The 23349-nt window shown below is 53.4% G+C and overlaps 8 protein-coding genes across 8 annotated transcripts; 2 read left to right on the top strand and 6 right to left on the bottom strand.

The window, feature by feature from the left end:
* Positions 1-437: 437 nt before the first annotated feature.
* Positions 438-3355, bottom strand: N7498_007444 (SMP domain-containing protein; the record flags this gene model as incomplete). Its single annotated transcript, XM_058454506.1, has 2 exons — positions 2830-3355; positions 438-2751 (listed from the first exon to the last, which is right to left on the bottom strand). The coding sequence occupies exons 1-2, from the start codon at positions 3294-3296 to the stop codon at positions 438-440; spliced, it is 2781 nt and encodes a 926-aa protein (XP_058306755.1). The 5' UTR covers positions 3297-3355.
* Positions 3356-4280: 925 nt separating this feature from the next.
* Positions 4281-5681, bottom strand: N7498_007445 (trans-hexaprenyltranstransferase; the record flags this gene model as incomplete). Its single annotated transcript, XM_058454507.1, has 2 exons — positions 4281-4442; positions 4497-5681. 2 exons carry the CDS (start codon positions 5679-5681, stop codon positions 4281-4283), a joined length of 1347 nt encoding a protein of 448 aa, XP_058306756.1.
* A 585-nt stretch (positions 5682-6266) lies between these two features.
* On the bottom strand, positions 6267-8338 carry N7498_007446 (proteasome regulatory particle lid subunit RPN3; the record flags this gene model as incomplete). Its single annotated transcript, XM_058454508.1, has 3 exons — positions 6267-6410; positions 6476-7764; positions 7846-8338. 3 exons carry the CDS (start codon positions 8336-8338, stop codon positions 6267-6269), a joined length of 1926 nt encoding a protein of 641 aa, XP_058306757.1.
* Positions 8339-8755: 417 nt separating this feature from the next.
* N7498_007447 (uncharacterized protein) lies at positions 8756-9678 on the top strand (the record flags this gene model as incomplete). The annotated part of the gene is made up of 3 exons (XM_058454509.1): positions 8756-8900; positions 8956-9318; positions 9369-9678. Exons 1-3 carry the CDS (start codon positions 8836-8838, stop codon positions 9676-9678), a joined length of 738 nt encoding a protein of 245 aa, XP_058306758.1. The 5' UTR covers positions 8756-8835.
* A 677-nt stretch (positions 9679-10355) lies between these two features.
* On the top strand, positions 10356-12195 carry N7498_007448 (putative transcription initiation factor TFIID subunit 12; the record flags this gene model as incomplete). Its single annotated transcript, XM_058454510.1, has 2 exons — positions 10356-11879; positions 11941-12195. The coding sequence occupies 2 exons, from the start codon at positions 10356-10358 to the stop codon at positions 12193-12195; spliced, it is 1779 nt and encodes a 592-aa protein (XP_058306759.1).
* A 1238-nt stretch (positions 12196-13433) lies between these two features.
* Positions 13434-16185, bottom strand: N7498_007449 (1-phosphatidylinositol-4-phosphate 5-kinase; the record flags this gene model as incomplete). Its single annotated transcript, XM_058454511.1, has 3 exons — positions 13434-13946; positions 14003-14963; positions 15020-16185. The coding sequence occupies 3 exons, from the start codon at positions 16183-16185 to the stop codon at positions 13434-13436; spliced, it is 2640 nt and encodes an 879-aa protein (XP_058306760.1).
* A 1892-nt stretch (positions 16186-18077) lies between these two features.
* On the bottom strand, positions 18078-19317 carry N7498_007450 (histone H1/H5 family protein; the record flags this gene model as incomplete). The annotated part of the gene is made up of 7 exons (XM_058454512.1): positions 18078-18197; positions 18249-18392; positions 18446-18567; positions 18715-18845; positions 18954-18976; positions 19130-19155; positions 19251-19317. The coding sequence occupies 7 exons, from the start codon at positions 19315-19317 to the stop codon at positions 18078-18080; spliced, it is 633 nt and encodes a 210-aa protein (XP_058306761.1).
* Positions 19318-21679: 2362 nt separating this feature from the next.
* fen1 (multifunctional nuclease RAD27) lies at positions 21680-23111 on the bottom strand (the record flags this gene model as incomplete). The annotated part of the gene is made up of 5 exons (XM_058454513.1): positions 21680-22201; positions 22261-22822; positions 22882-22886; positions 22961-23046; positions 23099-23111. The coding sequence occupies 5 exons, from the start codon at positions 23109-23111 to the stop codon at positions 21680-21682; spliced, it is 1188 nt and encodes a 395-aa protein (XP_058306762.1).
* Positions 23112-23349: the final 238 nt, after the last annotated feature.

The raw sequence follows: 23349 nt of genomic DNA on the forward strand, positions 1-23349 counted from the left end.
TGTCGAGTGCACGTGGAGAGCAATGACGTTGGGGGGAAAGCTGGCGCCTGTCAGTCTTGGCGACGCCTAAGCCGCTTCGCTCGGCTCATCCCTTGTTCTTCCATCTACTGTACTACGCGTCGTCTGCGCCACGTAGGCAGCATGAATCTACACCTATGAGGAAGATATGTTTTACAACGCTCGTGATAGGAGTTGTGTCATATATTGCATACCTGGGTCGCCACTGAGCGCCATCGAAACATACTGCAACTGTACACCGGGGCCCTGAAATTACAGGGCTACGGGATTGCTTCTGTCCGGCAGATGCAACAGAGCCCGTTGAATAATCAGAATCCTCCAAACGCCTTTCAATCTCAAGATCAAGTAGTTACACAAGGCTCTGGTCAGGTCGGGCCGTTGCTCGCCTGCCCGTTGTCGTAGGAAATTCAGGGTCCATATCATACTGATGGAACTTCCAGTTGTCCGGGGGGCAGCAGTGCTTCGTTTCTGTCAGGTGTGGAAGCCATAGTCTGATCAATAGACTGCAATGATTGAGTGTCCTGACTGTCTTCAGTATCCCACTTCTGATTGGTCTCGGTTAGATCGGCTTTGGACGAGGTCTCGCTCTCGAGGAGGATAGCCTCCCTTGGGCCATCTTCCGAGTCCACATCCCCGACTGCCGGGCTGTCCGGTCCAGAATCAAACGGTGCCTCGACTACAAGCACCTCATCGGCACTGTCAGTGCGCAGATGAGGGGGAATCGGCTTCCTGCGAGGCAAGGGCGGAGGTGGTACGGGTCGGTGCTCCGCCGTGTTGGACCTTTCAGAGTAAGGCGGTGCAACCATCAAGGGCTTCCGCTTCGGCAGAGTGCCCGCGTTTCTCTTCAGGGCGTATTTGTCCGGACGCGGCAAGGGAGCTCCAGGAGGGGGGTGGGGATGGCCACGCCCAATGGGTTGACCCGGGGTGCCTGCGTGTGCTCGAGACGGATCCTGATCCTGGGGTGCCTCTCCTTTCCCAAACACGCTCATGCCCCATTTCTTTGCTGCGGCTGTTGCTGACCCAATGGTCATGTTGCCAGAAGCCTTGTCGTCGGACGTCGGTGGTTGGAACGACTTGGTCAAGGTCTCGATAGTACTGCGCCTGCGCTGCTTCTCGCTGGACATCGAGGTGGTAGAGCTCCCTCGAGAGCTTCGTGGACCGGAGAAGGAGGATATATTCTCAAGGCGAGCGGATGAAGGGCTTGTAATGACCTTATCGTTAACGAGGCCGACGCTGTCGATAGATTCTGCGATGGAGGAATTTCTGCTGCGAAGTGCACCCTCTGGTATCATAATACCAGCAGTAGGTGGCGAGTTGCTTGGAGTTTTATTCGGAGAGTTAGGCGGAGAGCGGTTTGATATTTCAATCATGGCACTAGTCGCGCTGCTCTGATCGTCGGGATTTGTTTGTGATGCAACCTTGTTTGCATTGTCCGCAGTTACAACCGGATCAGCTGCATTGGAGAAGGTTTGCGAGCGGATAGAACGAGGTAGAGGCATGCTGTCGGATCTTTCGATGCCGGTGGAGGTTCCGCCAGAGTGTTTCGGCTGCAAATCCGAGGCCGAGGCCGAGTCCTTCAAGGGCTTGCGGGCTTTGACTTTGGCCGGATTAGACTCGGAGAGAACAGGCGTGCTCATTGTTCGCTCATCCTTGGACTTAAGGACCTCGACCGAGTCTCCGCGAACACTCTTTGGCGTTGACGGAGGTTCGCCGGATTCATCCGGGATTTCCATCTGGGCATCGGCTTCTGGCATATCTCGCTGCCAGATACCACCGCGGAAGGCCTGGCCTATGGTCTCGAGGAAGGGGGCATCGTCCCAGAACGGCAGCACAATACTTTCCGCCACCACTTCACGGATTTTACTCTCGATAGTGCGCAGGATAAGACTGTAAGTGATCTGCTTCGAACTGACAATGGGCTGGATGTCCATCACCATTCTCGGCATGGTTTCAAAGGACATCCAGAGTCGATTGCTGGGTGGAGGTTTGAAGCGGACCAGCAAATGACCTTCCAGTTTCTTCAACACCACTGCCAGCACGATATCGACCTCTCTTGCCTTAAAACGAGGACCTAGATCGATACGGACTGTGGCTGAGATCTCGAGACGGAAGTTGCCTGCGTATTGAAGATCCATCTCCACGCAGCAATTGCCATCCACCGTCAGATCCTTCAACCGGGGGTTTGTAATGAAGGGTGCTCCTTCGCCCATGTCAATCTTCTGTAGACCAATCTTGCTGATGAAGTTTGGCTTGTTCACGCGAGAGATTTTCTTAACAATCTTGCTCCGCACAAACTCCTCCAGCTGTGGAGTCTGGTAAAGAGCCAGAAACAGGCGTCCAAAGAAAGCATTGATCCAGCGTGTCTGCAGCTGCTCTTCAGAAGAATGCAGTCTTTGCACCAGGGACACAATGTGCTTCACTTCAAAGTCCTGCTGTTTCGGGGGTCGGTCTGCGGAAGACCACAGCTTGGTCTGGTTCTGGAGCATGGCGAAATAGAAGTCCTCCTTGTCTGACAAGTTCTCAGAAAACAGGTAGAACGGCGGTGTCGGCCCTCCCAGGTCTCCCAGCGAATCCAGTCGTCGTGAAAGACAGATGGCGTTCCTCTTGAGCCACAGCTCGGCCTCCGGGATGTCGCCTTCACCGGCATGAATCGATACATCGTGATGAGCGAGAGAGATGACATAGCGTACTTCCACTTGGTTTGCATCGTCATAGAGCATCAGGTGGCCATGTCTAAATACAGATTCCACCCATCGTCAGCATATGCAGTCCAATCATTTCGAGTCCCAATCAATACAGCGCAGTGCATACCGGAGAACAATGTAGAAGACATTCCGTGCCCGTTTGGTATTCTTCCCATTCGCCTTCGCTGGCTCAATACTAGGCGCATGTTTGCGGTCGAACAAGCTCCGATACATCGACTGATAGACGCTGGGGCTCTCAGTGGCAACAACCTCCCCCGCGGGGGTTGTTCTCTCTGGAGGCTTCCCATTGACTCCACCAGGTACGTATTCGCGACAGACAGCAAAATAACCAGCGGCTACATCAGAATCGTGGGTGCGGTGGAACTTCTCAGCCAGCTGGTCGGTACCGGACTTCAAGCTATACTCGTCATCGCCGGGCTGAGCAACGGAATCGGCAGCTCCACGTGGCTGTTGTGTCGATGAAGCATCGGGGAGGGTCAGGTAGGCATGTAGCAAGATCAATGATAGCACCAGAGGGACGAAGGTAAGTCCCCCCAGCACATAGATAAGAAGGAAGCTGCCGAGCGAACCCATCGGGAACCAGTCGATCAAAGCGGAAGGGCGGACAGCTCCATAATTCGGGGACTGGATCCCTAGAGAGAAATTAAAGCGTGCAAGATATAACGGGAGAGACCGGCTCCAGTGAAAAAAAAACAAAACGAGGGAAGATAGCGGAGGAGACAGAGTAAGACAAAGCAAAGCGCGGTTGGAGAGGTCAAGTTGCAGCTTCCACGCGCTCGGGAATGACGGAAGTCCAGGCCAAAGTTACGCTAGTTAGGTCATTGAATAACTAGGCACAGAGCTTGTCTTGTGTGGTAATTTACAGTATATGTATTGAAATAACGTTATATAACATGGTACAGTACGGCGACCCCGCAGGATCCGACCAACTATCAGGAACCGCGAGTCTGCAGAACTCTCATCTACAAAATGACCGTAAACAGGCCATCCTGGGTATCTTCTATGGTATATTTCTGCAGTTGAAGAAACTATAGGCCCAAGGAACTGCCCCGCAACGGACATTGCTGCCTGGCACTAGATTTGGCCCCGTTCTTTGCAGAACATGCCGAGGTTCTCTAGTCTGTATTATGAATGAATGGCAATCACCTTCACAGTATTTCCAGAGCTGGCCCTCAAATCCAACGATGTATCTGGCAATTATTCCTGGTAGCAGACCGGTCATTCCGCGGCTTCCACGGGTCTGCCAGATCCTCGCCCGATTCAGTTGAGTCTGCTTGATACCATTGACTGGCTATGAACACGCTGCGGAATTGCGAGTCATGAATGCGGAGTCCCCCGCTCTCCTCCAAGGTTATCTACAAGTACAGGTGAAGAGTTGCGCAATGGCGAAAGATGTGAGACGTGGTATCAAGTCATTCCGTATCCAAGTCTAAAAAACCACGCATCTAGATATCTAAGTTACACATGTACTTCCCAAAAAGAAAGGATACCAACAGAGAAGGGGAGCGATAGCAATAAAAGGCAAATATATGTTTACAGTTAGTACAGGTACTCCTCTTACTTTCTCCGGTTCATGGTCTTCTCGCACATCTCAATCAGACCAGACTTGGCCTCGCTGTCCGGGAAGTCGCTAATCGCTGCAACCGCTTTGTCGGCGTAATCCTGCGCCAGATTGCGAGTCTGCTCGACTCCGTCGCTGCGGTAGACGATCTCGCGGGCCTGGAAGTTGGGTTAGTATCAGAATTGAACATTGGTTGGAGGGTGTAGACTCACCCGCTGCACATCGCCTTCTTCACGGAACTTGCGGCCAACCAGGGGTCCAAGCTCGGGGTTGCTCTTCCAGGCAAACAACAAAGGAGCGGTGGCCAGGCCAAGCTCCAGATCAGCTCCGGCGGGCTTGCCCAGCTCGGCCTCGGTGACGGTATAATCCAACATGTCGTCCACCAGCTGGAAGGCCAGTCCCAGGTTACGTCCGTAGGCATAGGAAGCCTCGATCACCTCGGGGGCACTCCGACCCAGCACGGCTGCGGAGCGGCAGGACTTGCTGATCAGACTGGCAGTCTTCAGGTAGGTCTTCTGCAGGTAATAGTTCAGGGTCTCATCAGAATACTTGGGCTTCGTCTCATCCTGGGCAGTGTTCTTCAGTTGCATAAACTCGCCCTCCACCAGGTTGGCGATTACCGTCGCCATCAGCTCGGTCACCTCGGGGTCACGCAGACGGGCCAGGGCCACGGAAGCCCGTCCCAGCAGGAAGTCACCAGCTAGAACCGCCATCTTATTTCCAAACGCCGTATTCGCTGAGCTGCTAGCGCGACGGGTGACCGCGTTGTCGATGACATCGTCGTGCAGGAGGGATGCGGTGTGGATGAGTTCAGTGATCTCGGCCAGGCGGCGCTGCGACGGCAGGATGTTGTCGTCGCCTAAGAAGTCGTACTTGGACTCGGCGGATCGGGACACGAGAGGGTTGACGTCTGGGTTGGCGTCATCAAGTATTGACGGCGAGCTGAGGGGGTTATCGACGGGTGATGGGCTGGCGGGATTGTGCTGCTTGCGGGGATCCAAGGCTGTCGCCTGGGACATGAGCAGGACCAACAACGGCCGCATGTGCTTGCCCTCGCTGCGAGTATAGTATTTGGCGACCTTGTCTAGCGCCGGGTGGCCAGATCCCAACAATTGCCGGATGTTCTTGCTCAAAAACTTCAGCTCCTTTCCGACGATACGCAGCGGATCGACCGAGATGCCCGGAGGTGCCTTCGGCATGCCCTTGAAGATGGTCTGGGCGGCTGACACGGCAGCTCCGAATGGAGAGACATCTCGTCGGCGGGTAGGATGGTATTTGCGAGATTGAATAGAAAGATGGGAGAGAAGCAGGTCGTCACGAAGGCATTGGGTGCACACGGAGGTTGAAGAGGTTCGCGTGATTGCCAGCCCGGTGGCCGAGAGGGTGCGAGCTCGCATGCTCAGGGGCTGTATTATTTCGATGCGAGAATCAAGAGGAGATCATGGAAATTCGATTGGCCGGGGACAATGCTAGATGCAGAGGTGATACGGTGATAACGGGAGAGGTAGGTCCAGAAAACTTGCGGGCGGAAGATTTCGAGCTTTCGGGATGGCACGGACCACGCAAGAGCCCCGAAGCGTGTCCGGTATACTTCAACTCGACCTCCTTTGTACACAGTACAATTGGTATTTGGAATAAATCAGCGCTAATATGGTCCAACGCAAAAGATCATGTTCCGAAAGAACAGCATGTGCCATCCAGTTTATCCTCATACTCTACACAACACCTAGGCACTGTATACTGTACTACTCAACACAAAGCAAATGCAAAACGAAATAATTCCAGTATAAGAGACATGGAAAATCGCGCCGGCCGTCTTGGTCCGCACGTTCCTCCTCTTGGTACATCCGGCAAAGTAATAGCGACATCCCCGTCGCACACAATTAACACATAAGTTGAAGAAGGTCGCTACAACGTACGGGCCCATGCATTGGGGCCAGCGCGGAGAGAAACTGTTGTATCAATGATGAGACACCATCATCTTAGATAGCATCGAAATCACCTCCAGCATCCTCATCGTCCATGTCTCCTTCTTGAATCTCCTTGGCCAACTCGCGCTCCCGCTCGCGTGCCTCCTGGGCGCTCTTCAGCTCCAGGCGGTGCTGGTTCATTGGGAATCGCATGGCCTAGTAGAAGTAGTTGTCAGCACGAGCCTCGGACGAATCAAGTTTGTTTGGAATAAGTAGCATACCTTGACACTTTCGTCGTGGAGAGCCAAGCAGGCGCGAATGCGCTCGTGGAACGCCTCACCGGGTTCCCTTGTGGCGTAGATATCACCCACATCCTTGCTCTTCATGAATCCATTCTCGTGATCGAGCGTAGCCTCGATGACGCCATCACGGATGGCCTTGGCCACAATGTACTCAGCCGATTCCTCGCTATCCAGACCCAGGCGGAGACAGATGTCACGCAGGGAGATGCGCGAGTAAGACAAAGACATCATGCGGATGCCGGTCTTGATCACGTTTTGCCGCAGGCGAAGGATGAGTGTATAGGTACCATCCTTGCGGAATGCCGCGCTGTGGGTGTTGACAATGTTCAAGAAGCCATCCAGATCACCGACACCGACGGCCTGTGCAAGCAGGAAGTATGGATGCATAGCCTTCTCCAAGGCCGGCTGGCGGAAGACCGCACGGTCCGGTATATCACCCATCAGCAGCTCAACCACCACGAGCAGCTTGTGGGAGGATTGGTAAAATCCACGAGCGCTGTGGCTGGTCGGCGACTTGCGGGTGGCACCAATCAGATGGCTGTGAGCTTCGGTGTACTGGAGCTGGATGGCACGGATGCGGCCGAGGTAGTAAAGGTACCGAGCAATCTGGTTGTTGGAAGCAGCGGCAGGGAATCGGTTGTGCGAGATCAAGAGATCCGCCTGCGTGATGTGGGAGGTGGACAGATAGTTGCGGAGCAGCAGGGTCATGACGGTAGCCTGTGTGTCAACGTCTTTCCGGAGAACAGCGGTTCGCAGGGCAGCCAGGAGCGGCTGGCGGATAGTGGTAACGGTCGCCGCGGGCGAAGGAGGGAGAGGAGCAATCTGCTCGAAGAACAGAGAGTAGTAGAAGTAAACGCGAGCGGCAAGAGAGTCCAGTGTACGACGGTTGAGAGCCCGAAGGCGCTCGATCAGGTTGGTCGAAAACTCCGCACCCTGCTGGATCTGTCGCTGGTCGAAGAGGTAGATCTGAACCAGGATAGAAAGGTATGCATCCACCTCGGGCAACACCTCCTTCGGGGCCGCCTTCTTCTCCGAATCAACCTCCATGTTCGACGTGGCATCCTCAAAAGCACCAGCCTGACCGAGAGCCTCTAAGAGGAAAGTGGCTGTCGAGTTGGATGCCGAGTATGTTTCCGTAATCACTTCGGCGAGGACCTCGGGGGTGATGTGTTTCCGCATCGACGATATCGACCGCAGGACACGTAGGGTAAATCGGGGATCGAAGTGAGCGACGGCTCGATCGAGAAGGGTGAAGTTGGTCTTGATGTCTATCATCGGAGAGAGTAGAGGGGGTTCTCAATTAGCCAAATGACCTCGGGAGAGGCTTTTAAACAGAGGCAACAACCAACCTTGAACAGCCTTCACGGCCGGGTCGATCTCCGGCTCGGTCTTCTCGGCATCGCCATCATCGGCACCTTCCATCGTCACATCGTCCTCCTTATCCTGGCCAGCCTTGCCGGATGATCTGGAACCCTTGGTCGGGGGCACTACAACAGTCATCTTCTCGTCACCATGCCGTCCCTTACTGGTGTTGAATGAGGATGTAGGCGCACCTGCCGTATCCTCTCCCATCTCAACATCCTCAGAACCATTCACACCGTTCTCCGCATTGTTCGACCCGTTGACGTGCTGGTCATCCTCACCCATACCAGCGTTCGATGCGCCCTTGACGCCTTTCTTTGCCGGAGCCGACTTGGCCTTGTTGGCGGCGGCGCGAGTCGTAGGCGCGGCCTTGTCTTTAGAAGGCGAGCTCTGAGAGTTCGAGCGAGCCTTTTCACCGTTAGCAGATGAAGAGGTATCCGATTTGTTGTTTGATCGCAGAGAGCGCCTCTCGGCCGGCATCTTTCCCAAGCTGTTGAGCTCAGCTGAGCAGTTAAGCAAGCTTCAGAGGAAGTTAGGGGGAAGGGCGATGAGGAGCACGAAACAGAGACAAGAAGCAAAGGGAAAATCCGGGAGTGCCAAGTTGCCAATTCCCGAGAAAGCGATGGGGAAAATGGGCAGAACGACGGGATAGATGAAGTGGATGGGTGATGTGATGTCAAGAGACAAGAACGGGCACAAGACGCCTGAGTGCTTAGTCAGGGGGGCAGAGCTTACGGGTGATTGCGCAACGGCGATTCTCCGAGGCTTTTGAGCCGAAGTGATCGGCTTTAAATTAGACTCGGGGGAAGAAGAGGCGATTGGAAAGGAAAAAAAGAAGCTCCGATCTGCACCTTCAGCTTCTGAGTCTGCTGTTGCTGGCTTGTCTGGCTTGTCGGCCTGAGGCATGCCACGGCAGCTCCTCAACCCAAACAAAAGCCGCGGATTGTTCGCCGCTGCATCAACATCGCACCGCAACCATGCCACTTCTCGAGTCGCACCTGGAGCAAATTGCTCTCTCTTCAAATGCCATTGCCGACCTCCCGTTTGTCTTCCGCCCTAATGGCTTTGTTTCCCTAAGCTAATATGTACATCTGAAGATTCCCTCCACCCCGCATCTTTACAAACGCGTTGCTAGGCTCACACGATATTACAGCCTTGATCAGAGATACGGAGGTCCATGAACGAGCCCTGTTCCAAGTTGATCCATCTGCCAAGGCTCATGGGCCACAAAAGCGTGCCACCAGACGCGGAACTACCTTCTCCGCCGAGTCCGAGTCCGAGTCAATGGCCAGTCGAATATACTCCGCCCGGAACAACCGCAATCAGTCGGCCGTGGCCCGAGTCTTGGGCTCGGACATGATGGAAGAGATCAAACGGTCCGCCGGCACATCTTCCCGAGGGCGTGGAGAAGTTAACGTTGAGGTTCTACTCCACGGAGCCGAGATTTTATGCAATGTCTAGTAAGTTGTACCGCCGCGTTGTCCATGACATTGTGCTAACTGTGGATCAGTCCCGTTGCTGGTGCACAAGAAAAGATTGCCAGTCTACGCTATCGCCACGAGATGATTGCCGAATCCATTGCTCAACTGGAAGATCGTGTTGCTACAAATACGGCGGAACTGGACTCTATGCGACGCTCGTACGATGATGACGAGGATGACTTTTCCCCTATACCCGAGGCACAGCCAGATACCCTGGATGTTACAGATGAAGATATCGAGCGCGAATTGGCTGAAATTCACGACTTGGAGAAAAGGAAACGCACCTTGGAGGAGCGAGTCACTGGCATGGAGCGAGACCTGGGCGGTTTAATGGGTTGAGTCTATGCTTTGAATATATTCGAAACTTAGTGATTTTTGATGAGTTCTATGAGCGTTACACATACCCAATGACGAACTCTTTTTTGACTATTTACTTTCATGTCTCCTGAAATCTTCCCAGAAAGGGCGCTCTGGAGGCCTTTACCTAGTTATATGGCTTTCTGGGCATTATCCTAAATGTCTTCTTTAGTTGTACATGCTTTTATCCCATCTGGTATCGGCTATTTCTATGGAGGTGGTCGTCGCTGTATACTTGAGGCGCCCTATAGTTTCTTTCCGTTTCCAACATTTCTAGAACCCTACAAAAAAAATTCAGAAAGAAGCGCACAATTTTAATGAATGCTCGAGCTAAAAGAAATCCGTTAGCATTGTCAGTGGTGATCATTTCCATCTGCTGGGCATTCAGCGCGTTATGGCTCCGGAAAGGCGGGCGCCAAGACTGACGCGGACCTCCTCTCCAAAGTTGCATCTCATCGGCCTCATCCTCCAGGACGCCTCTCCTTTATAGTCCTGCACGTCTCCAGGGCTAGGGATCATTGTATCGACCGAAGAGTCACCGCTGGACACTCAAAGCGTCACCTTCCTCCCTCAGACCGATTCGAGCGCCGTCGCGGACCCAATCCCACCGTTCCTCACGCCGATTCCTCTGTGAGCGGCGAACGTCGATAACCAGCAAGATGGACGGGTCCCAGGGCCAGGCTGGCCAGCCGATGGCGCAGCCGCAGCAGCACTCCAATCTGATTCGCACAGATCAGGTCCAGAAGTTGCCGCACCTGAATGACCAGCAGAAAGCGCAGCATACCAATGTCGTGCGCTCTCTCTGGGATTCGCTCAACACCCGCGATCCTCAGAGCCACGATTATCAGACCGCACACATGAAGCTGTCCCAGCTGTCCCAGAACTTGATGAAGGGTATGCGGATTTTCCAGCAGAGCCGCCAGCAGGCTCTCCAGCAGCAGCAAGCCCAGGCCGCCGTCGCGCAGCAGACAGGTCAGCCGGTGCAACGAATCCAATCCAATAATCCGCAGAATCTTAGCCAGCTGCTACCGCAGATCCAGGCCAAGGTCAGCTCGCTCAATTTCTACCTGCCGCCGAACGTGACCCAGGAGCAAGTGCAGACGTGGATTCCCGAAGCCCGGTTGCGATATGGTATTGCGCTGCAGAAGCAGGAAGTTGGACGAGCACGGATCGCGGATTTGCGTTCGCAATTTTCCCAGCGCCAGGCCCAGGGCCAAATGCCCAACGATGAAGTCCAGGAGTTCAAGAACCGGCAACTGGCGGCTGAGAAGCTGTTCCGGGAGGGCAGCGACTTCTTGAACAAGTTCAAGGAGCAGCAGGAGAGCTTCAAGATGCAATCGCAACAGAACCCTCAGATGAATCAAGCTGTACAGGGCACGACTGCACCTGCAGCTCAACCTGCGTCGACAGCTCCGGCGGCTCCTCAGGCTCCTCAGGCGCCGACAGGAAATGTGACAAATGCGATGCCCGGCCAGGCGCCGACTCCGGCACCGCACACTATAAACTCGGCTGTAAACGCAGCGCGCAACCAGGCAGGGCAAACTGCGATGTCCCCCACGACATCCCAGCCAGGTCAAGCGCCGACATCATCGGCAAGCGCCACGCCCGCGCCTCCCGCGCAACAGCCAGGGCAGCGACCCCAGCCGCCATCGCAGCAGGGCACTCCAGGCGCACAAGTGACATTCACTCAGACACCTAACGCCGACGGATCCACGCCCACACCAACAGGCCCGCCGGTAAACAACCAGGCGCAGGGCCCGCCGCGTCCCCTGTCACACCAAGCTGCGATGCAGCAGGCAGCGCAGAACTACAACGCGAACCAGAATCAGCCACCATCGCAAGCTGTCAACCAGGCTGCAAGTAATCAGCAACCTCACCCTCAAGGCTACCTCTCCAACCGATCCACCGACGCCTCGGCCCGCAACATCAACATGGCCATCCCCAAAACCCTCAACGTCTCCACCCCCGAAGCCGTCCAGATGCCTGCTGCACGCCCCTCCCTCTCAGGTGGTCCCAGCCACCCAACAGTCGGCATGATGGGCCAGCCCGCCGTCCAAAAACACCCCGGCTACGTCCTCGAAGGCGAGGGCCAACACGTCCTCAGCAAGAAAATGCTCGATATCCTCGTGCGCCAAGTCACCGGCGGCGGTGAGGGCGAGATGCTGACCCCCGACGCAGAAGAGGTACGTCCCACTAGTAAGAGACAAAGCATCCACGAGCCCCAACTAACCTCAACCCTCACAGTTTATCCTCCAGATGGCAGACGACTTCATCGACGACGTTATCACCCAGGCCTGTCGCCTGGCTAAGCTGCGTCCCTCGTCGTCCCTCGAGATCCGCGATATCCAGCTCGTTCTCGAGCGTAACTACAACATGCGCATCTCTGGATTCTCCACCGATGACCTCCGCACCGTTAAGAAGCCCCAGCCTACTCAGGGCTGGTTGCAGAAGATGTCTGCTATTCAGGCCGCTAAGGTCACGCAGGGACGCTCGGAGTAGGGTCCTAGCTTATGATTTTTGCATGCGATGCTTGTGCTATTTCTTAATAGTCGGGTTCTCAATGCGGGTCGAGAAGTCGATGGCGTTTGACGAGGAGTTTCTTTCTACATAGTTCTTATGTTTTGCTCAGAGGGGGACGGCGTTTTCTGCTTAGGTGGTGATAAAATCGACGAGTCGGGGTGAAGGCTCTTTTTTAATTTACTTTCTTGAGTATTTTTCGTAGACTTGACATCTGCAAGTACTTCTAGACTAAATCACTGGAAGACCGGTGATAATCAAGGGCCAGGAGCAAGTCCATTCCCTACCCTATTCCGTTCTACGCACCGAATCTAGGCAAAGCAAATATACACGCGACAACCGAATTGAACAAAAAAGAAGTCACATTCTACCATCACATAACCAATGATCTATATATCGACTCGAGTTTGAAAGTTCAAGGCAAATGAAAAGTTAAAAAAATAATAATGAAAAACAATGTACCACGCTGAGCATCTGCAAATCAGAATCTAGGCAATATCGAGGACGCGATCAAGATAATAACAAGTGGTATAGTGATTGGTACAGGGTATGGCGAGATGCGCAGAGAACAACAGAACTGAAAACAGAAATCAATGACAAGCCCGAGGCTTAAGGAAATTGGAGGCAGAGCCTCTGATGTCGTCTGAGATGTGTTGATAGACTTGGAATTGACTTGAATGATTGAATGATTGAATGAATGGCGAGGCTGATGCGATGACGTGACGTAGGAAATGCGTTCAGTGTTTGAGATGAGACTTTAGAGAGAACGTGAGTTGGTTTGGGTTGGGTCGGGTTTTCGAAAGTGGGTTTGGTATAGTTGTCGCGGGGACTGTGAGCAGTGGTGCTCGGGTAAAGAGAGTTGGCTGAGTTGGGGGTAAGTCGTTTCCCCCCGGCAAATAGCAAGGGCCATCCGGATGGTTGATTAGTGGGTATGGAGAAGACGGAGACGAGACGAGACGAGACTCTCAACAACACAAATATAAACGTCACGCGTGAACATCGGCGGGATCTGTCAGAAACGCTGGGAGCAGTACGAGGAGCAAATGGGAAAAGGAGGTTCCTGATGTAGGTCCACGCAAATGTAAACGGAAAAAAGCGGTCTATCAAGCAACAAGAGGGATATCTCGCTGAATACAAGGACGGAAATCAAAGGCAAAAGTCATGAGACGGTCACCGCGCGACAAGACAGAAAAGACCGGGCTTTTATGGCCTCGACAAGCTCACTGTCGGGCCTCTCCACGGTCAACCTCTTTGCCTTTGCCGGTGTCTTTGCTCGGGGGTTGAGGGCGGGCATCGGTGGGAACAGGAGGAAGGTCCTTGTCGGTGGGAGGTTGCGGGCTGTGTGAACTGTGGCCTCCGACGCTGCTGGCTTCACCTGCCTCGTCCACAATTGGAAGGGTCGAGGTTGGGCCAGGGCCGCTGGCATCTGCAGGGTCCCACACAGTTGCGAGGGTTCGAGGGTGGGTAATTGATACATCCTTCGACGCTTCCTTCTCGGCTGCCTGCATGGTCCTTTCGACAGACGAGGATCTTGATGATCGTCTCTTATCACCCGACGGTCGTACGGAGGCCTTCGATTCACGTCGTTGCTCAGCTTCTTCTTTTGACATGGTGATGCCTTTGACGAAGTTGATGAATCGGTCACCGTACCCCTCTGGCGGTATGGGCGAAATCTGAGTTCGATCGTTCGAAAGGCCCTTGAAGAAGTGCTCTATCTTCTTGACCGTTCCGTACTGTGCAAAACATTAGATGTGAAATCCATTGTACCTCCGTCGGGGGTTCCACTTACGTGAGTCAGACAATCGATTATACCCAGGTAGTAGATCTCTTCTCCAGGTTGCCCATTCTCGTGAGTAGCTCGGAAACCACCATCATCGGCGTAGAAGACGTGGTACTTCCGTTCGTCGAGAATCTCATCCGGCATCTTGGCAGTTGCTTTATCTAAAGGCACAGGTCTCTCGCGCTTGATCAACATGCGAAGCTCCCTGGCCTTGCGCTCATTTTCTAGCTTGGACGGGGTGCGCATGAGCATATTCGGACTCGCTTCGGTCTCGCGATCACTCCCCGGCTGGAAGACCTGCAAAGTCTTGTCACGCAATTTCTCTTCGTTGCCGCGCTCTGTATCGTGTATTCCAACCAGGAGAGAATAATCCATGATTTTGAGCCTCTTGAGCAACGCGACATCTCTTTTCAGCTGTTCGATGAAGCAATCTCGTTTGATCGGACCGCACAGCAAGTGACGATCTCTCCGGACCCAGTTCAGATCCTTCATGGTCGCCCGCGGGTTCCTCTCGAGATCTGACTCCTGCAAATCTCGTCCGATTGTTGAGCCCTTCAGGTCGAATGTCTGGTGAATATCCCGGTGAGGCGGGAACAGGTTGTTCATCACCACGAAGTGAATCTTCCGGCCGTATGCCATCTTCACTCGGTGTAGTCCGTAGAACTGCGAGATCAAGGTATTCGGGTTCTTTTCGACGTGTCGATAGTATTCGGGCAGGATCTTTCGGAGAAGCTTATGCTCGGAGTGGTGGATCGTCTTGATGATGTACTTGTAGTCGCGCGAGAAGTAGAAGAAACTACCGCTCTTACCAGGTGAGCCCAGTTCGGACAGAATGTACTTGCTGGTGAGGGACATCAGGTAATCGGCGGGATCGAGTCGGAACTTGGCGCGAAGGTGTCGGAAGACCCAAGGTGCGTAGTCCTTGAATTTGAAATCGTATTTTGCGGAGGGTATTAATTCGTTGCCAGTTCTGTTTAAGGTCAGCCAACCGTGAGCAACACATTTGGGGGATCGAGACAGCCGTACATGTCAAACGAGAACTTATGCTTGGCCTCAAAATCGGCCGGTGTGAGTTCCCGGTCCATCTTCGCGTTGATTCGCGACACCGTAAAGCGAATTCCAGTCAACATATTGTATGCGGTGACATAGTTAACGTGGTTCTGATCGACCTTGGTGCCCACGATAACCCGCTCATCGTCATCCTCCTCACGCCGTCGCCGCGATGCGCGCTTCTGTTTGATTGCCTCCGCCCACCGTGCCGCATCATCATCAGCGAGTGATTCGTCCAGCGACACATCATGCGCGCTTGCCCTTGTTCCGCGTCGAACCAGACCGAATGAAGTTCGCCGAGGAACACCGGGGGTCGGTGAGAGTCGACCACTGCTGTACGCAATATCATCACTTGTATCTCGGCTATTCCGTCGAATGCTGGGCGTTCTTGGAACCTGTAGCGAGTGTCGGTGTCGAACACTGGACGGTTGGGAATCGGGCATTGAGATAACATCGGTCGTGGGGGCGGGAGGGGATGAGTAGCGATGCTGGCCGGGTTTCGGGGCCAATCGATCCGGGTCTGGGGAGTGACGGCCCGAGTCGTCCTGTTGTGGAATCTGTAGTAACGAAATAGAGGGACTGGCAGCCCGATCGGGAACAGATAGCTCGTCTGCGGAGGGACGGTGACCATCCCCGTTGGCCATCGGCTTCCCCTGGACAGACCGCTGGCTGAAGGTGGTCGTACCATTAACCTGTTGACTAGAAACGGACGCTGTCGCGGAGCCTGCTCCAGGTCCAGCGTCCGATGACTTCCGGTCCAGCATGGCGGTCGGCCGACCACCGTCCCGGGTGTCTTTAGCCGACTCATTTCCTAGCGAGTGCATGCTACCGTCCTTGGAGTGCGGGAGGTCGCGCGAATAAGAACTAACGCTCGATCGGGGGCCATTCAAAGAGTATGCGCTTCCGTTTTTTAGGTTGGTGAGCAGCCGGTCACTCTGGTGAGCGTCGTGATCGGCGTCGTGATTGGCGTCGCCGTTGCTGTTGCTGTTGCCGTTGCCGTTGGGCCAGTTTGTCCACAGGAAGGTGTTTCCGACGGAGTTCTTGTCGTGCGACTTGTGATGAGGGGTTTCGAACGAACGTGGATGTGTAGCCGTTGCTGTTGCCGTGGTCGTGGGGTAGCTGTCGTTGGAGAAGGACGGCATGGTTCTGTCGACTCCCAGGGAAACGTGGGTGACGTGAGGTCTGCGTGGGCGGCCGGCAGCCCGAGGTGACGGCAATGGCCCTTATTGGCGGGCAGTGAAGTTGTAAATCGGACCGTGTTCCAGTAGGTACGGAGAAGAAGGGGATGCTAAAGGGTCTTGGATGCGAGTCTCTTCTTTCGCGATCTCTGTTTCGCTTGGCGGAACGGCCAGCCAGGGCGTGGCAGGACGGGCGAAGAGTTTTCGATCTCAGAGAAACATGGTCGGCCCGAGGGTGGCTCAAGCAGACAGACAGAAAGAGACAGGCTATGCAGAGCGGACGAGATTAAAGAGGGGATGGGAAATGTTGGTGGTTGTCGGGGAGAGTAAAAGACCTGAAGGGACCCGCGTGTTGTAATTACTGTATTGTCGACTCCACTCTTCAGCTCCTGCCCTATGTACAACGAAGGTGTCGGCAATTATGTCTTGCGCAGGCATCGCTTGGACTACATGATACCAGTCTAGTCGGGAGGCAAAAACTGGAAATCTTCCATTATGCAGATTGTGCACTAGCCCACGGACCCCGACAACTCGGTGTGAAAGTGCCTCTCCTAGTCAACGTGCCCAAGTCTGCCTCCTCCGGGTTCTGTGCATGTGCAAGGAGATCGCGGTGACGTGGTATAGAGTTCCCTCGATCCTACGCTCTCGGTCTCTGCCTTCACCGAGTCCCCGTATGTACTCCCTACAGGATGACTCCACGATCCCTCGTGGCTATCCATCCAATGGCGGCATCGGTCCCTGACCCAAACCGTGGCGCAAGCAGGGAAAACCGAACGCTATCTGCGCTTAATATCGACTTGGACCCTACTCCCTACTCCTTACACTGCATACTTTCTACTTCTTGAACTTATTATCATTCAAGTCGAGAGAGTCTCCCCCTTTACCCAGAGAGGCCCGTATCCGTTCCAAAAATAACGGCTCCACCCCCGTACAGCGATGAAATCATGTGCCATCCCGAGTCTCCACGGTGATAAGGCCCATACGCCATGTGCGGCCATTTCTCCTATCTCGGGTCATTTTGGATATATTCATCTACCTTTCAAATAAAATTGGTCCACACCGTTCAACGTCCTGGGGACTTTTATGAACATTTTACAAGCTCTGCTCAATATACTGATTGCTACTCTAACTGGATAAAATACACCATCGACTCTACTGCCACGACGCTACCCTGCAGATCCACGACAGTAAACAATCAAGGCACCCATCGAAGACCGTCTCCCATGTAACCTTTCCATCTAGAACAGATCTTGGAGAAAACTAAAAGTCACAAGACCTAGACTGTCAAAATCAGAACTAGTCGACAGTCGACACCCGCCAAGAACAGCCGTCGATCGTCTGCGGAATTGTGGCTCTCGTATTTAAAAAGGCACCGCCACAGTCGGTAAACTTGGGTGCCTAAATACAAAGGGGGTTTATGTGCAATTTCAATTGATTGCATTCATATTACAAAGTGACTACAGATGGAATTATGCCCACTCGGCCTACAAGGTGTGGTAGATAGGTCGGATCGAACGAGATTCCAATTCCAGAGAGAAGTCGAAGTCTCCATTGCAACAAACGAATCCCAAGAACGCGAGGCGAAGAACATCCAACACAAAAGCAATTTCCCCGATTGAAAGAACCCACCTCAGGACGCCATCCATATTCGACCTTCGAGAAAAAGCAAAGCCATCATAACGAAGATATCCCATAAAACAACAAAAGAGAGCCGTTCAATACCGCCAGATCACACGGGGTCGAAGGAAAGAAATTACAGCGGAAGAGAACAAAAACGAGGCCGACAACGCCTCTCCCGGAAAGAGCGCACGTAAAATGGGAGAGCGACATTGAGTCGAAAAGAGGACGAAAGTCCTCTACTTCTTGGTGGTCCGCTTCTTGGCGGCGGCCTTGGGCGTCGGAGGAGCGGTGGTCTTGGTGACACGGCCGGACTTGGTCTTGCCAACAACCTTGGGCTTCTCAATGATAGCGGGAGCCTGGAGAATGGATAAGTCTCAATTCAATTGAAGGGTTGGGACGAAACCTACCACAGTGGAGGTCTTGCGGGCCTTGCCAGAGTTCGCCTTGGGCTTGGCAGCAGACTTCTTAGCAGCAGTCTTCTTGGGGGCAGCCTTGGTAGCGGTCTTCTTAGGAGCGGCCTTCTTGGCGGCGGCAGTCTTGGGGGCAGCCTTCTATGAGGGTTGTGAGTAAGGAGCAGCGATGACAGATCGCGACGATTACATACCTTAGCGGCAGCAGGTTTGGTGGCAGTCTTGGTGGTTGACTTGGCCGCGGGCTTAGCAACGGTCTTCGCGGCAGGCTTAACAGCAGCGTCCTTCTTGGCCAGCTTCACGGGTCCAGAGGGGCCTGTAGCACGACGCGTCAGCGAACCATCACAAAACAAGGACAACGATATGGTCCTAGTCGTGAATGCCATGGCAATTTCGACGAAGCAAGAACACATAGAGTCGAAAGGTATTGAAGCGCGCAAAACTTAGGAAACGGAAAACTTACCCTTGGGCTGGGTGAACTCGCCCTTCTCAACACCGGTCTTGATGGCCTTGTTGAACTGAGCGTCGAAGGCGCTCTGGGACGCGAAGGTGACCTTGTTATTCGACGTGACATACTTCTTGATAGCCTGGCGGCTGAAAAGAGAAAGGTACGTTAGTATCTGGTTGCGACAAAAACAACGCGCCGACCAGGGTTGCCCCAATCCGAACGGGCGACGGCGAGGGAAAACCACAAAAACATACCTGGAACCATTGCGCTCTTTCAGCTACAGGTAGAAAGGCAAGTCAGCAATGAACAGGAATGAACGAAAACGATCCCAGTCGATGTGGTGGTTGGCGATGCTCAACGGCCGGACGTGACACGGTCGGGCGCGCGACCCGAATCACAACAAGCCGAGCGTCGGCGGTGATCTACTCACGTTGACAATAGCATCCTTGATCATATCTATATGTATGGAATCAGCAAGCGTTCGCGACGCGGGCGATATCCATTTCATCTTTACGCGATGTGATGGTGGTTCAGGATCAGACAAAACATACCGCGATAGGAGGCGTGGGCAGCGGGCGCCGCCTTCTTGGACGCGCTGGTTGCTTTCTTGGGAGGCATGGTGATGGATTGAGATTTAGATTGGTTCCAAGTTAGGATGAAGCAGATGAATCCCTAAATTAGAGTGAAGTTGGGAGGAGAGTAGAAAACGGTAAGAAGCAGCGAGCGGAAGGGAGTGGGAAGGGCCGGCGGGGCATCCGTGATTTATAGGCCGCCGGTGTTGACACAAGATCACCCCCGTCTTAGGAAGTCCCCTCCCTTCTTTCTTTTCTCTTTTCGCTTTTCTGTTCTAACCTTATCTACTTTCGTTCTTAATTTCATTGTTTTAGTTTCTCTATTATATCTTCTATACTCGGTTGTTGTAGTGCTCCTCTTATCATCGAGTCGCCATGTCGCGCGTTCAAACACCAACCTGGAGAATGGCCGCCGGCGGGCATTCCTCCATTCCCGCGCCTTCATCTTGCACCGTAGAATGGAGTCTACTGGGATATACTCTTCCCACCGTCTCTGAAACTGTTGGCTTCAACGCGCAACCCCCCTCGATGATGGTGAAAATCGCGCATCCCCTCCGATGCTCTCTCTTCTCCCAGACCACCACCCAGACTTAGTTCTTCGTAATGGCACACACACATTCCAACGAGACCGGAGGATCATCCACCCCCGTTACTCCTTTCTGTCAGCCTCTCTCCCGTGCACGAGGTATGGAATCCAGATCGTCCTGTTCTCGGTGCGCGGAACCCTAAAAACAAGAAAAGATCTACGCGCCCAAGGATGCTGCGCACGGCGATGGAAATATGTGCCTCAATTACCTAGCAGATGTAGTATCAAGGTACGCAGAATATACTTCCCATAGGAGATTCGATCTCGAAGCTTCCTCCTTGCGTGGTGCCTAGGACCTGCAGAGTCACGAGGCGCGACATGTGTTGTCATGCACTGGCCGAAGGGTTCCCCCGCTGCGCCTCAATTGGCTGTTGCTGTTCGGTCCAGTGTGGTCCATGGTGGTCCATGGAACGGTTCTCGTCGTGACTCGATGATGTCCTCTCTTTTCCGGTGGTCATTGTTGGAAGTTGGCAGGGGAGTGGCGTGTTCACCTGGTCTTGCGAACCCTAACTTGATGCTTTTCCGTTTGCGCTACCCGTGATCGTCGTCGCCCTGTACACGCGATCACCGAATAAACACTCTGTAGTAGGTAAATTGTGATATAAATTTACGCAAGGACATTATTAGTGAGTTCAGCTTGCTTTTGAATATCTATCTTCAAAATTTAAGCCTCATCGGTCTACCGGAAGTCACTGGAGGCGGGTGGCAAATTGGGGTGAACCCCTCTCCAAGATGAATATATATCTCCCTCTGCGGAGACCCCTCCGAATGTCGCGTTATTGCTCTTTTTTATCAAGACCCGTGATCAGCAACAGTAGCCAATAAGAAACCTAGCTAGCGTGGTACTCTTTCCACTAACCGCTGAGCTTGTCAACTTCTCCGCACGTCCACTACGCGCGTCCGACTAGCCGGTTGATCATGCATCGGCCCGACCAAGACGTTCACCCGCCCAGGTGAGAACGGTTACGAGAGACATTGAATTACAATAGTTATGCAATAAAACAGCTCAGTTTGAATTATGAACACTTTCAACCCAACTAGTCCAATACCCCTGCTGTAAAGTTGCAATCACGGCAGAATCGTTCTACATACGGCTGCGTCGAATCAAAAGACCCGGCACGCAACACACTGATCCCACGCCCCCTCACGTTATTTGATTCCTCTGACCCAGTTAAATATTGCCAAGTCATTGACTATATTAAACTGACTTTGTATGTTGGAAGCGTATTATCCTCTGTTCGTAGATCAATGGTTGTCGGTTCTTCGGCAGGGTTGTATCTCGCTTAGCCGGGATGATCTATACAGAATCTTCAAAAACTGGCTCCACCATCATCACAACGAACTTTCCTGTATAGTGTCCCAAGTTAAACTGGGGTATACGGGTTAGTGGATATGAAAGGAAATGAAGCTATTTGATGCATTTTGAACTCTACTCCGCCGAGGATCAGTGAAAGACTCACGTCAACCGGTCTTTTGCCTAGTGATCCTTGGTCTGTGGAACCGAATGCCCTCTCCAAATAAGCAAAAGTAGAGAAAGAAAAGCAGTATCTATTCATTCATTTCTTGAAAAGTTCATTTTTGGTTGTATGATATGCTAGTGTTCATGCCCAGGTGCCTTAGGCAAGGCGGCTCCGTAAAAGATTGCACCCCCTACCTCCCCGAGACTAAGATCAGGAAATGCAAAGAGTCCGAAACAAGGAAAGGCCGTGCAACGCCAACGTCATATTCGTGGAAGATCGACAGCAGTGCAAGCTGCGTGGAAAAAGAAAGGGTGACAAGAACGTGATCAGCCTATCGGCGCTGACCGTGCCATGTCACAGACTTAACCTGCAGCACGCGGCTTGGCCTTGGCCTCCTTCTTCGCCTTGGCTTCGTCCTTCTTGCGCTTCTTTTGATCCTGCAGCTTCGAATCGTGCTTCCGCTTCAGGCTGGCCTTCTCTTCGTCCGTGCGTGCCATAGGCTTGAAGAAACCTTCCAATCGCGACTGCTGCGCGCTTTTGAGGTTCTTTGTCAGGCGTGCGGCTCCGTTGCGGACACGGTCTTCGTTGAAGCCCTTGTCGGTCACTAGGAATGCAATCAGGCCGTCCACGTCTGGGGCATCCCACTTGAAATCGCAGTCTTCGTGATCCGCGTCGCGCACGTCCGGGTTGACGAACAGGTCGCGCGCGTCTTGGTATGGCCAGCTCTCGGGGACTACAAACTTTTTCTTTGGGTCGTTGTTCATGTATTCCAGGACCTTCTCCAGGCTACCGTGTTCGCGGATCAGGTTCAGAGCGGTGCTTGGTCCCACCTTGGGGATGGGTTCGAGGTAGTCGCAGCCCAGGAGAATGCAGAGATCGATGAACTGTAGTGTCGCGGTGGTAAGCCAGTAGACCTTGATTCGCCTTGCCAAGAGTTTCGTACCTGATTCCGATCCATGTTGAGTCCCTCGAGCGCCTTGCTCAGGTGAATTTCCTGAATTGGCTCCTTCCGCTGCTCACTGAATGTCAAGTGGCGCAGAAGAATCGGTGCCTCGAAGCACAGGGTATCCATATCCTCAGACGCAGCCGCGTAGACCTTACCCGCGCGAGCCAGAACCGCGCACTGAGCCTCAGCCTCAGTTGGGGCATCAATGTACGGAATACCCATCAGCTTCAGGAGCTGCTTGCACTCGGCATTGTGCTCGCGAGTGACCCGCACGGTACGACGGGAGAACTTCTCAATGTCCTCTGCAGTACCCGTTTCCTTGGCCTCCTCGTGCGCCTCGTGCGCTTCTGCCTTGCGCGCGCCACGCTTCGCCAGCTCGCCGGACTTCAGCTTCGGCGGAGCACCGTCAAACACGTACAGAGGCTTGATGCCATTGTCGACCATTCGCAGAGTGCGGTAGAACATGCCCATCAAGTGTGATGTTGTCTCGCCGGAATCGCTCATCAGCTGCTGGCCTTCAGAGCGCACGGCAATCAGGAAACTGTAGATGCTCATCGATCTGTTGCGGGTTAGTACATGCGGCTCTGGGAGCTGTCTCGCAATCTTCGGTGGACATACGCATCCTGTACAGCTCCGAGGTTCCTGGTTAGCCGCTAATTCAAAGACGGAGGGCATTTAAAAAAGGGCATCAACATACAATTGCGACTTTGCGGCCAAAATGATTTTTAATTTCGCCCGTCTTGATCGCATCTGGGGCATTCTCGGAGATTACCTGGTACAGGTCTGGCACTTGTCAGTAGATATCCACAGCCGAAATTATAAAGACAGCCCTCACGCTTGATACCCATGTTGGCGGGTGAGTGTGATTTTGATCAAGGTGAGTGAGGTTGGAGGTCGGTCGTTTGCAAGCTCCTCCACCACGAAAGACGCGCTGCGATGAGCGATTACACGCGCCGCATCTACGCGGTTATTAGTTAGTTAGCACCGCTAAGGAAAACATGACATAATCAATAATCACTTAAGCCTAAAATGGGATAGTACCACGTGACGTCATACGTGTATTACACGTGACCGGGCCCAGTTTTA

This window comes from Penicillium cinerascens, assembly GCF_028974065.1.
Source record: "Penicillium cinerascens strain IBT 15544 chromosome Unknown contig_9_segment0_segment0, whole genome shotgun sequence".
NCBI classification, from domain to species: Eukaryota; Fungi; Ascomycota; class Eurotiomycetes; order Eurotiales; family Aspergillaceae; genus Penicillium; species Penicillium cinerascens.